The sequence below is a fragment of the Gekko japonicus genome, unplaced genomic scaffold (assembly GCF_001447785.1).
Source record: "Gekko japonicus isolate JY-2015 unplaced genomic scaffold, Gekko_japonicus_V1.1 scaffold772, whole genome shotgun sequence".
Lineage (NCBI taxonomy): Eukaryota > Metazoa > Chordata > Lepidosauria > Squamata > Gekkonidae > Gekko > Gekko japonicus.
The window spans coordinates 468554-482417 of record NW_015177031.1 but is presented as its reverse complement, the minus strand read 5'-3'; the positions used below and the strand labels follow the sequence as shown (position 1 = coordinate 482417).

The following is a 13864-nucleotide window of genomic DNA, read 5'->3' as shown; positions in this document are numbered from 1 at the left end:
GGCATCACACCAGCGAAGAGGTCGCCCCTCAAAAGCCCCCTGGCTAGAAGCCTTTTACCAAGGCTCCGGGGCGGTCGTGACCCGTCGCACCCCCTCCTACACGCTGGTGTGCAGATTGCATCCCCGGGATGTCCGGGAGATGCGTCTGCCTGCGTGTCACCATAAACCAGAAGTCCCCTTCATCTAGATCATTGATAAAAAATATTGAAAAGTACTGGGCCCTGCAGCACCCCACTGGACACCTCCCTCCAATCTGATGAAACACCATTGACCACCACTCTTTGGGTGTGGTTCTCTAACTAGTTCCCTATCCACCAAACTGTCCTATAGTTTTCAAGTTTGCCCATCAGAATGTCATGGGGAACCTTATCAAAAGCTTTACTGAAATCCAGGTAAATCACACCAGCAGAGTTCCCACGATCCAGTAAGCTCGTCACACGATCAAAGAAGGAAACCAGGTTGGTCTGACAAGCTCTGCTGGGGACAAAACCTTGCTGACTTCCCTGGATCACTAAGTGGTCCTTCAGATGCTTACAGCTCGATCCCTTTAAAATCTGCTCTAATATCTTCCCAGCAACAGAAGTCAGACTGACCAGCCTATAGTTTCCCGGGTCATCTTTCTTCCCTTTATTAAAGATTGGGATAACATTGCTGACACTCTCAAAGAATTTTACAAGATTGGCTGCATTTTTAGGATCAAGCAGATGCAGGGGAAATCAGGAGATGCGGGTCAAAATGTGGCCATGCAGAGAACAGTGGAAAATTGAACAGTACAGCCGGGGGAAATAGGAGATCGAGGGCGGAACAACTGCTTTTGCGGAATCGGTTGGAGTCTTTCTTATTATTAACTTTGTTTTGCCAGAGTTTTTCTTTTCCTCATTTGGGCAAGACTTTCCTAAAATCTGCTTCCTTAGCAGAGGATTGGTAAGCAGCCAACATAACATGTATGCTAGGATTCCATGCATTGTGGCATCTTCCACAACTTGATCCTTCATTCACGTTTACTCTCTCACACACACATATATGGAATCTGATAAGGTTATGATTACTCTTCTTCAGTGGTTTGATAACAGATATGAGATCCTGGGACTCTGGTGAATGTAGTGGTCATCCTCCCTCACTAGCGCCACACCTAACTGGTCTAAGGCATAGTCTTTATTATACCTTAGAAACAGGGGGTGAAGATGTAAAACTGGAGTAGGCTTGCTGGGGATCTGTAGTCTTACTATTTTGGGGAGATGAAGATTTTTTGTTCTCCAGGATCAAGGTCAAGGGAAACTGTTTTTTTCCAGTTCGCAGCACCGATTGGTTGGTAATGTCAACAGAAATTCCCTTGTTCACAGGACAGAACAAGTACTGTGTTTTACTGTAGTCTGGGCACAACCCCTGTAACATATTGTGCAGGCTCCGTAGAACTGCTGTAACAGATCCTTCTTAGTCACTTTTTCATTTCTTTATAGGTCTATGATCAGGGTTGGTTCCACAAATGCAGAGTACAATTTTTTCCCTTCCTGTTGCTTTACAAAGGCCGCTCCTGTTTTGTAAATAATTTTTCATAAAATTCCAACTCTTTGGGTGTTAATGATGGTTTCACAGTCTCAAATGACATCACAAAATGTTTGTGTCTCACAGCTGTTGCTTCAACGTGGTTCTCCTGCAGCGCCAATAAAGCAGCCTAAAAAAGAGAAGAGAATGAATAATACTGAACCAATGAATTGTGTGTTTGTTGTTCACCATTGACGACTGCTGTATTTGTGCTCTTCTCTCCTATATGTTTATTTCAAACCGTTCCATGCCACCTTTCTACCCAAATCAGGGTCCACATGGTGATGAACATCAAAACAAACATTAAAAGTGTCCAAAAATACAAATATATACAAAATATTTAAAACAATTAAATGAAACAAACACAAATAAACACACAAACTGGCAGGAGGCCTAATAATAGTGAGGGAAGACCAAACAGACGACCATAAAGGGAGACAAATGAACCTCCCGGGGGGGGGGGGGGGGCCACGACTGAGAAGGCCCTTTCCTGGGTCCCCTCCCATCTAGCCTCAGATGGGCAGACATACTACGAAAGCTGAGAATGAAAAGAGCACTGGAGGGGAATAGATACAGTTGCCTCTCCTCCTCTTTTATCCCAAGAAGAGAATGAGAACCCTAACCTTTGCTGTTTTGTCCCACAGGAAAGAAATGAAGCCATGTTATTAAATTTTGCAGAAGCACCTGTAATGAAAGGATTTGGAAATCGCTGACATATCTTGCAGGGCATTTTAAGAAGAGGCAGAGAACACCAGAACTCTTGGTTTGGGAGCTGTAACAAGGTATATGTTGCCAGCATAAAACATTATCATGTTACATGTTAATTTGCTGTTCAGCCTCTCTCTATAAGTTTGAAGTTGAACATGGAAGGTATTCCATGCCAATGTATTTGAAAAAGTGTGCATGCACATGAAAACTCACACCTTGAATAAACCTTTGTTGGTCTTAAAGGTGCCACTGGACTCTAAATTTGTTCTTTTAGATGGCCATCTGACAGCAATGCTGCTCTGTGGATTTAGGCAGATCATGAGGGGGAGGGCAGGAAAGGTTGCATCTGTGCTTAGTTCTTGTGGCCTTTTCTTACACGCCCAGGGAAATGCTAATCGCCACTTTGGGGTCAGGAAGCAATTTTTCTCAAGGGCAGTTTGGCCAGGGATCCTGGAGGTTTTTTGCCCTCTTCTGGGCATGGAAAAGGGGTCACTGGGTGTACGGTGGGGGGAGGTATTTGTGAATTTCCTGCTTGGCCAGGGGGTTGAACTAGATGACCCTGGAGGTCCCTTCCAACTCTGTGATTTTATGATTCATACTTCCCTACAAAAAAAGTAGCAACATCACACTATTTGCAGTGCTGTTTCTCAAAGACGTGAGACACCTTAGGCTTACACCAGAAAAGAATGCATGATATTAAATTATGTGGATCTTAAATCCTAAATCATTGAGAATTTATGAGAAGAAATCTCGCCTTACCTCCTTACAGAGATTTTCAAGATCGGCTCCAGAAAACAGATTAGCTCGGGCTGCTATGTCTTCTAAGGACACCTCAGAATCTATCGGAATTCTTTTGGTGCAGAGTCTCAAAATAGAAAGCCTTCCCTATTGCAGAAGGCAAAAGAAAGAGGCAGAGCTATTTGTGTACTTGTGTACAAATGCTGCAATCTTACGCACATTCAGAATGAAAGCACACACTCACTGTAAAGTTCAGCAGCACTGAAATGCAATTGTGGATTAAACTTCCTGCATGTTAGTCAAATCAGGAACCAGGCAGAAGAGCACTTAAAACTGTATTTTTATTTTTCACACACGTACACCGATGACAGGAGAAAGGCCGAAACATGGCTCGAAGTAGCCTTGAGAATTTGACCTTACTTAGGAATAAGACCTTAATGGGACTTTCTCCTCAGTAAACATACCTCGCATTTGGAAGCATGACCGCAATATTGTATAATTACTTTAGAGTATGTCCTAGGAAAGCAAATTAGGAGGTTTACAAAGATAAAATAAACCTCTGTCATACCCCCTCATGTTGCTTAGTATCTGCCTTCACGATGACCTGAATATCTGTTGACACAATCTTTCTCCAACTACTGTGTAGCAAAGATACTTGGCACCCCAGCCCTGTGCAATCCTAGTGCATTGCAAAGGATTCTAGATATATCCGTTATAACATTCTTAGTTAAGCTATGGCAATGGTTAGGCCTGCAGGGCCGGATTTTAGATCAGTCTCAACCTTTTCCGTAACTGATGAACAAGCTGCAGTTCAAGGAAATCTGCATGTCTTCCATTACGGATACTCCTGATAACTTTCTGAAGATTTCCAAGGTTCCTGGGAACACAGCTTCAATGCCGCTGTTCAGTTCAAAGTTGTAATTTTATCAAACATTCAGAACAAACAGTTACCAAATGACACACATGCTATAAGTAATATACCTTTCTTTGTCTACCACCCTCTGCTTGGAATCGTATACTCCTTCGGTTCAGTCATGTATGAGTTTTATACTGTACCTTCTGATCAGGAGGAGGAACATAGATAATCTTGTCCAACCGCCCAGGACGCAACAAGGCATCATCCAGCATGTCCGGTCTATTTGTTGCAGCCACAACCACAACATCTTTGTTGAAAACCTCCTGAAGTTCCAGCTAGTAAGAAGGGACACATTTAAAATGATGAAATAAATAGCCATTCATGCATTCCATTCAGATCCTGCATATTTCCCAAAGTTGCACCTGATTCTTTATAGTACATAAAAGAAAAAAACCAGCCATGTAAGGTGCAACTACTTATCCCATTCTGCCCAGTGTAATAAAACGATACACATTGCAGAAAAAGCAACGTTTCTGAATCCAGGATTTATTACAGTCACACACACACACACCCCACGTAGCTAATGAATAGTACAACTTAACACAGTGTTTATAACATAACTGAAAGCCTTGGGTCCCAGCTGCCCTGTAGGTAAGCCTATAAATGTTTAAAATAAAAATAAATAAGCAAGAAAACAAATTCGCACAAGGAACAGGTTTTAAAACCATTTGTCTGGAACATTCTTTTTTTCTGGAACATTCTCTTGTTTATATTGCAAATTTCATTTGTCAACTGAAAGGTAAGGGAAAACTGTGCTCAGGAAAAAATAAAATGTGCAAGGAAGTTAACACTGGCAGAATAAAACTGTTAGTATCACATATAGCAGACAGGAGACAGCAGGAGACAAATTTACTGCTCTTTCAAATTACTGCGTCTGAGTTCGGCCTTGTCCTTCTGCTGCCGTGCTAACCTGCCTCCATACTACAACAGCAGAGACACCAGTGTTTACACACAAGTGCTGGAGAAACCAAGGATTGCTATTGTGAGAGGGTTCCAGCAACATCTGAAGGGCCATGAGAACAGTTCTGTTTGCTAACCCCATCCAATGCACAGTTACTCCAATCCAAGCTCATTGACTTCAGTGGGCTGAGAATAGAGTACCTTTGCATAGGATCACACTGCTTATTTTTAAAGAAGGTCCACATAGCCATGGTTTGTTCCCTTGGCTCAGATCCCAAAAGTGCGTGGGGAGGGGGGAATGTTAAGCTAAGTAATCTGCATACAGAGACAAGCAAGATTTGTTTATCATTTTGCAAACACAGAGGCTGGGAAACTAACCACTGGACTCAAACTTTGTTCTATAGCTTTTCTATAGTTTGCTTGATGCTAACGTAATGTTTAGCCATGGTTAAAGCAAACCTGGTTTAAAAAACTACAGCCATGAATTCATAAACCACGGTTAGTGTAATAATTAAGCATGGAATTTAGAAAGAAACTGAAACAGCTAAATATGAACAGTAGAGTCGGAAGCAGGGTTATATTCTAAGACCACGGGAGTCAATGGGTTCAGAAGGGTATAACTCTGCTGGAGGCAGGGCCAGCCTTGTTACACTGAAGACGCTTTAGTAGCTTTTTGGGACTGTAGGTTCTGCTTATGCCACAGCTGCTTCAGCACTAGGGAACAATAAGTTGCTCCTCTACAGAGGGAAATGATTTTTTAAAAGTAGCCATTTCTACACGCTCACACACAGAGTTACCTTTTTATCATTTTTAATCTGTTCTTGACAGTCAGCATCCAACTCTGCTTTATTTCCTCTTCTCTCGGTGACCTTAAGTCCGATGCCATCCAATTCAGTGAGGAGGACAGAAAGAACTCTCTCCTGGACACCGTGCCCCGTTTTACCAACAGATCGGGAACCCAGGATAGAATCAATTTCATCCAGAAACACTATTGCTGGAGTATTAGCTCTTGCTTGGCGAAAGACCTTCAGGCAGGTTAGAAAATGAGATAAAAATGAAGGACATTTTGTATATCTAAATTAATCTAAGTTAACATTGCTTGACTGAAATTATGATTTACAGAGAATGAGATAATGGCTGGATTCAGACATATCATTAAACCATCATTCAGTACAATAAAGCAAAACATTAACCCTTCACTACCTGAAAGAGCTTTTACGGATCCTAGGGTTCACTAGACCCCTCCTCCACCTTTTCTTCTCTGCTCATCCACTATTAGTCAATTTCAGCAAAAGGTAATTTGATGTAACATCTAAACTGGCACTCTCTGATCTGTTCTGGTCCTGCAAATCAGGATTCTAATCAATGGTTTGTTCCCTATTTGGAATCCTGGTTTGAAGGGCTAGTGGAAACCACTGCTTGCTACTACTGACGCCACAGCAAGCAAAACTTGGAAACTACTTAGAAGATTATAGCTCATAGGGATCGGATTTGGCTATGGGCTGGCATGCGTACTTATGGTATGGTAAAGACAAAATTCATTCACATTTTCATACACACATAACTAGAAGTGCACTTATAAAGGTCTGGAACGTAGTAAAAATAATAACTATAAGAAAATACCAATGTGGATCTCTCCCATAGAAGCTTTTGCTAAACCATCAATAGTACTAAGAAAAATAAAAGTGATTTATGGTAACTTACTAACCAAAGAAACCAAATTAAAATCAGATGAGGTACTATTAAAACAAAAAATAGAGCTGTCTTGGTGGGAAAAGAATATATTAAAATCAAGATATACTGAAGATAAGAAAATAGGTTTTTACACTAGTCAAACCGAACTAGAGAAAATATGGCTTTCAATAAGCGACAAATGAATTCAGAAGATTTATAAAAAATTGCTAGAAGACTCCTTAAAAGAAAAGGTTATAAAAACATCCATGTCAGCTTGGATGAAAGAGATCGGGCATACAATAGAAATGAATTATTGGTCAAAAACATGGAAAACACTAAAATATATGAGAGCGACGCCATACAAGGAAAACATATACAAAATGTGTTATAGGTGGCATTGGACTCCAGAAGAAATCGCAAAATGTTTTCCGAGGACATCAAACCTTTGTTGGAGATGTAGGAAAAATATAGGATCATAACTCCACATATGGTGGAGATGTGATAAAATCCAGAATTTCTGGAAAAAAATCTACAAAATATTCCTAGAAATATTAAAAATTAATATTCCGTTAATACCAGAAACATATCTACTCAATATGGTACCGGACACAATAAACGATCATAATCATATAATTATGTACATTTTGACAGCAGCTAGAATATTAATAGCAAAACGATGGAAAACAAAAAATATACCAACCATAAAAGAACTTAAGTATGAAATTCTAGAAGTAGCAGAAATGGACAAATTAAATATAACACTACAAAATAAAACGGAGGAGCTCTTCTGGGATAGATGGGAAATAATCTATGACTGGCTGAAGATGAAGAAATTAGAATAGAACTCTAACGAAGCTAGTTAAAGACCGAGATTGTTAAAGATCTCAGATGAACGTTTTTGACATGAAATGTATAAGATGGAAATGAATATGTTATGGTGAAAAATTGAAAATAAATCTATATTAAAAAAAGAAGAAGATTATAGCTCATGAGCAGAGAGGAGAGAGCTCACACATGCAAGCCCCTCGCAGGATTGTTTGTAGCTCCAAAATATGGTTTGGTGTCACTTCTGAACCTACAGTTTTTACAAATGGAAGTGTAGGAATGACCATATAGATGTTTTACCACGGATTAAGAGCATGGAAATCAAACCTGGGACAAAATCTTCTCTGAGTCGCCAACATAAGATGAGAAAAGATCAGCACCGCTCACGGACAGAAAGGAGCAGTGGCAGCTCGTGGCGGCTGCTTTCACAAGGGTCGTTTTGGCACAACCCGACGGTCCATATAAAAGGATACCCTTTGGGCGGGCCAGCCCCATCCTAACGAAAGCCTCAGGGAATTTTATTGGCCATTCAATGCTCTGTAAAAAAAGAAGAAGTGGAAACTCCCATCAATTTCTCATGCTGCTATGCTGTACAGGCCAACACACCTTTGAGCCTTCGTATTGGTGACTGGCCTCTGCCTCACAGGTACACATGGGCCCAGAAGAACTGCAGTCTTGCTTGCATTTCTTCCCAGTCCTAAGCAACTTGTAAACCTGTAAACTTCTTTGTAAACATGGGAGAATATTTTTAAGTACATAAACTTAGTGTATAGTTTTCCTCCCCAGATGCTACAGGATGGTAGCTAATATTGTTGAACATCCAGCATTCAGACAGGTGAATATATTTTTTTCCTGTCAAGTCACAGCTGACTTCTGGTGACCCAATGGCGTTTTCGAGGCCAGAGAAATTCAGAGGTGGTTTACCTCCCTCCATGTCACAACGCTGTTCTTTGGAGGTCTCCCATCCAAATACTGACCAGGTCTGACCCTGGTTGGCTTCCGAGATCTGATGAAATCGGAACAGCCTGCGCTATCCAGGTCAGAGCGGATAATACATATTAGCACTACTAATAAAAATGATTACATTTTTAAAACTAGTAGCTTATCTGTACTGTACTTGTAAGATATTCAACAATATTACCTTGTATATCACATTCCCAGTTTGACCTGTACAGTACCTTCAACCCTCCCAGCAGTTATTTTATGTCTTTCCCCTGCCTAAGGCTATGAGATGGACCTCAGCCCAGTTACAGAGGCATTATTCCTATAGAACATGGGCTCCCGCCCTGGCAAATTTTAGAAAATGCTGTTAAGAAATGCTGTTCAGAGAGATATTGGGGAGAGGCTACTTTGGGGTTGTCTCCTTGTTGCTTGTCCAGGTGTTGTTGGGATTAATCCTTGCAATGTTTTTTAAATTGACAATCATTCATAGTAATTCTTGCATTTACACAGCTCTTAGAATGTTCAAAATTCTTCAGAAACAGTATCCTCAATACTTATTAAAGCAACTCTGCAAGATTGGGACTTGGGAAGGAATGGAGTGAGCGAGAGCAGCTTACCCTACTTTAAAAAAAAAGATTTTCAAAACCAAACAGCATTGGAACTGTACTGAATATCAGTTAGGAAGTCAATATCCAGTGCAAGTGAATTTAGAAAGGAGAGGCGCAGGGAGGTCTGGGTTCAACTCCCTGCTTGTGCGTGGCTTTAGCCGGGTGAAACAGTATAGAGCATTTGCCAGCCAGAACTCTAGCCAGATAAAATAAGGACTGGGTTGCTACTACCTAAATAAATAGTGTTTATGGAGAGCATAGCCAGTAAAATCCAGGAGGCTTTTTTGTACCTACAGAGGATTGGCTTGCTCCCAAAATAAACACTTATTATGGAACCAGAAGTAAGTTTTCTAAAAGTTAAATTATTACAAAAACTAAATTATTATAAGTTTAACATAACTATTTTCCATGCAGCTTCATGTGGATTTTTATTGATTATGGTTTATTCCAGGATAGTATGAAGGAAATGAAGAATTTACAATACTGAGCTGGATTAAGAAGCTGACACCTCCTTTAAATATAGGATTACATCTGAGGAAGACTGTAAAGTTGAAATGAGTTCACAACCGGGTACTCATTATGTGGGACTATGTGGACTTTTTTACAATATTGTATAAGTGAGAATGTTGGACAGATTGTTGCAATTTTGTAAAGTTTTGAAAAGCAATGTAAATCTTATAAATGTTGTTCGTATCACAGGGTTTGCTTGTGTGTTGTTTTTCCTGTGGATATCTGTGATCCCTTTTGTTTTATGCTGTGCATGGCATCCATCAGGTGTCTTGGAGCATGACTGTACATGTGAAATACACAGTTTACAGGCATGAAGGCACAATTTCAGAGTAAAAGAAGTGGTTACTCTTTAAGAGCCTGCTGTGTACTCTACCTGCTTTAACTTTAGCTTCACATCTTCGAGGCCCCCAATTTGATCCCAGGTGACAGGCTTGAAATCCGACAGCCCAATGCTGTTTCGAAAAGATGATGGCTGAATCTTTTTCAGTGCTTCATAGAAGTCCGACATGTTGACTGCACTAATTGATTCCTGAAGAAATACAAAAAGAACAAACATTTTAGCATTTATTTCCCAGTTTGACCTGTACAGTACCTTCAACCCTCCCAGCAGTTATTTTAAAAAAGTGTTGTCTTGTTGCAATCCTTACAACAGCCCTTAGAGGAAGAAGCATACTATTATTCCGCATAACAGTAGGTGAAAGGCAGCAAGGCAGAGAGAGTGCCTTGGCTAAGGACATTTAAGGAGTGGGGCAGAGATGAGATTTGAATCAGGGACATCCTAGATAACTGCTCATTTTCTTAGAAGCCTGCTCACTTGTGAGCAGCCAAATCACTCAACAATCTATCCATGCATCTGGATCCTCAAATTACTAACTCTTACATGGTGATTCTACAAAGTGCTGTAGCACATGCTAGTGCATTGGCACAATTCCAAAAAAGGTGTGATGTTGCACTGGCACAAGGACATTCAACACACTGATAACTGATGAAGCACAGGGGTCACTGGGTGTGTGTGTGTGGGGGGAGGTATTTGTGAATTTCCTGCATTGTGCAGGGGTTGGACTAGATGGCCCTGGAGTTCCCTTCCAACTCTTTGATTCTACGGTTCTACCTGAGTATTTAACTCAAGACAAAACAGGTTTGGCAGACAAAGAAGAAAACACAGGTAACAGGCTTAGGGCCGCTGTCTGAAATGGGATTCATACCGAACAAGCACGAATCACAGCCTGCATGGCAGCTTCTCTGCAGAGGGCTGTGAGGTCAGCTCCAACATAACCTGTTGTTATTTCTGCAAGCTCATGCAAATTGACGTCGCTGGACACAGGCATGCTAGCAGTAATCAGCTGCAGAATGGATTTCCTCTGTGAAATGGTTGGTGTCCCAATGATAATCTGAAAGCAACCAAAAGAGAAGGGGGGGGGGAAACACCCAGAAACATGTTGCTATCATTTTATTCCTTGATTGAACCCTGGGCAAGTCAGAGCTTAAGCTACTTGTAACAAAACCTGATGCCTTCCTCCAGCCTAAGGGATCTTCTCCCAATGGAAACATCTCCTCCTCCAGAGGAAGGCCATTGTTCCTTGCCTCTCCCTGATGTTTATCAGATGAAAACATAAGGGCATTGCCAATTAACTATCACTATCTTGTTTTCCTTCTTACAATGGCATATCGTTGTCTACACTATACATTTAAACCAAGTTCAAACTCACTTACCTGTAAAGTGAATGCCAACATTGCAACTCATCACTTAGAGGAGGGCAGGAAGCTGTTCCTATTGGCAGCAGAGGACAGGACCCACATGAATGGGTTTAAATTAAGGGTGGGAAGGTACTGGCTGGATATTAGGAAAACCTTTTTTACAGTGAGAGTTGTACAACAGTGGAATCAGCTGCCTAGGGAGGTGGTGAGCTCCCCCTCCCTGGCAGTCTTTAAGCAGCAGCTGGACAAACACTTGTCGGGGATGCTCTCGGCTGATCCTGCATTGAACAGGGGGTTGGACTAGATGGCCTTTATGGCTCTTTCCAGCTCTGTGATTCTATGATTCTAACTCTGTTTCTGAGAAAGGATGAGGTAACAAAGAATTTTCTTTCAATAACTACAGCTCTTACAGTCCTTTGAGAGAATCTACTACGCTGACTGAGACCAGCAGGAGGTGTCCCCAGGTCTCTAGTGGATCATACTCTTCCTCGCTTCCTCCCAAGTAAAACACCAAATGGAAACCACACATTCAGAAATGAGATATAACCACCTCACGGTCAATTCTGCCGGGCCTTCTCAGTGCAGGATCTAGAGCATCAGGCCTGTTTGTTGCTGCTATGATCACCATCTTGTTTCTTCCATCAGTCCCATCAATAAGAGTTAGCAACTGAGCCACTAGACGATTTTCCGGAGCATTATTTGAACTTTCTCGTTTAGGGCACAAGGAGTCAATCTCATCGATAAACAGGACCGTTGGTCCTTCATTGGACATTTCTCTGGCTTGCTCAAATGCACGTCGCAGGTTCTCCTCACTTTCTCCAGGTCTTGGACCGTACACAACAGGGCCGTTAATGCAAAGAAGACAAGCACCCACCTCTTTAGTGACTGCTTTGACAAAAATAGTCTTGCCCACACCTGGAGGCCCTACCAGAAGCACTCCTCTTGGAACAGAAAGGCCTAGTTTCTGGAGGGTTTTTGGAAAGTGTAAAGGCAAGTCAATCATCTCTTTCAACGACCTTCTGACATCCTCCATGCCAGCCACTAGTGTTTTTCCACTGTCTTCTACCAAAAGGTTATACCAGTCTAGTGTGACCACCTCTTTAACAAAGACATTGGTTCTGGGGGTTACTAAACCAGCTTCTTCTGTGGCAGGCTCCATAGACAGTATTTCAATGCATGCCACTAGATTACCCAGAATTGGCCTGAATGTAACAACGTGACAAAGGGAAACGTAAGCATTTCGCAATACCTCTTTGGCCAATTCCTGCAGCATGGCTTCCGACATGCATTTTTTCATGGCACGGTTCCTAAGGACCACCTTGACTGTCAGTTTTCTTAGTCTGTGACATTCCAGGACTTGCAAATGGTCAGTGCTCAGAGTGAGATTCCGTAAATGGTCCACCTTGACAGTGCGAGTTCTACACTTGAGGTCCAGTTGCAAGTAGCCATCGGCCAAGTCATGACGAGGCCAGGCTGTACACAGGCAAATGCCAGTGGGCAGGGTGATCCTAACTGGGGAGCCTAGTCTGGCACCCAGGGAGGAGAAAGCGGCAGGCCCCAATCTGCACCTCTGTGTGCCTTCATCTCCTGGATCCAGCGGGAGCACTTTTAATAAAGCCATCTTCAAAAGCTGGGCACAGATTTGTGCAAAACACACCTGTGGGCATGTCCCTGAAAAATATATAAGAAAAGAAAAAAGAACTATCAGCTCTATGAAATGAAAACATTGACAGGAATCCCTTTTCACTAGGGGCTGGATAAGCATAGTTTTTGATAGTGGTGTGGATTCATATTGAGATATATTCTGGACTGTTGCAAAACAGCAGTGTGATTTCTGAGAAGTTACTTTATCTAGGAATGACTGAACCATGGGATGGGAAAAGCTGAAGGCCACAGGAAAAGAAGATAAGGGTCACTGTGTGTGTGTGTGTGTGTGATACTTGTGCATTTCCTGCATTGTGCAGGGGGTTGGACTAGATGACCCTGGAGGTCCCTTCCACACTTCTTTAGTGACTAAGGGGAGGGGAGACTGGGTTCAACCCTGAAGTCTACCGGAACTTACTCCATATATTATGTAAAGACTCTGCCTGGGCATCTACAGAGTGCCCTTCCCACACCGCTGACAACTGCAAGTCCCCAGATTGTGTGTGTGTGTGTGTGTGTGTGTTGGGGAGGGGATAAGAATCTGAGCCAGTATGTCTCAAAATGGAAAAGCACGCGTGGTGCCCTACCTTCCCAAAACGACACCTCAGACTCCTGAATGCAAACGACTCAGTGAGACACGTGAACTACAGATGCCAACAGCAACGTTGCACATCGGACGCAAAATACAAGGACAAGCAGCCCCACCATCCCTCCCCTTCCACCACCGTCTCCTCACTGCCTCTCAGACCCCCCTCGTTCTTCTCCAAGTTCCATCGGTGCATCGGGAGTCGGTAAGGCTGTGAAATCAGGTTTTGAAGAAACCCACAAAACGTGTTCCTCCAAAAGAACAGCCGGGCAGAATAGCAATGCACCAATTGGCTAGAGTCCTTGCCAATCAATCCTAGAGGGGCACGCACAGACTCTGATTGGTCGGGTTTCCCCTGTGTAATCATAGGCGACGGTGTACCGTAGGCAGTACACCCCGTCACTCAATCAGAGAAACCGGGAAGGGACAAGGAAAGAGGCTTCTGATTGGGCAGCCGCTGAGGGATCGGTGGAGCTTAGTTGCCAAGAGGAGACATGAAATTAGAAAGGGACAAGAGGCACCGGCAAGGGCTTGTGGGAGGCGTCTCATTCCCCCCTCCCCCACTATTTC

General features: G+C 42.4%; 1 protein-coding gene across 2 annotated transcripts; it reads right to left on the bottom strand.

Annotated features, from left to right (window-relative positions):
- Positions 1 to 612: 612 nt before the first annotated feature.
- SPATA5L1 (spermatogenesis associated 5 like 1) lies at positions 613 to 13493 on the bottom strand. 2 transcript variants are annotated; one of them, XM_015427927.1, is made up of 9 exons: positions 13445 to 13493; positions 11615 to 12735; positions 10572 to 10757; positions 9740 to 9895; positions 7634 to 7843; positions 5605 to 5832; positions 4048 to 4182; positions 3013 to 3138; positions 613 to 1675 (listed from the first exon to the last, which is right to left on the bottom strand). In XM_015427927.1, the coding sequence occupies exons 1-9, from the start codon at positions 13488 to 13490 to the stop codon at positions 1520 to 1522; spliced, it is 2364 nt and encodes a 787-aa protein (XP_015283413.1). In that variant the 5' UTR covers positions 13491 to 13493; the 3' UTR covers positions 613 to 1519. The 2 variants fall into 2 exon arrangements, with proteins under 2 accessions (XP_015283413.1, XP_015283414.1); XM_015427928.1 differs by lacking the exon at positions 13445 to 13493 and adding an exon at positions 13296 to 13400.
- Between the last annotated feature and the right edge of the window lie 371 nt (positions 13494 to 13864).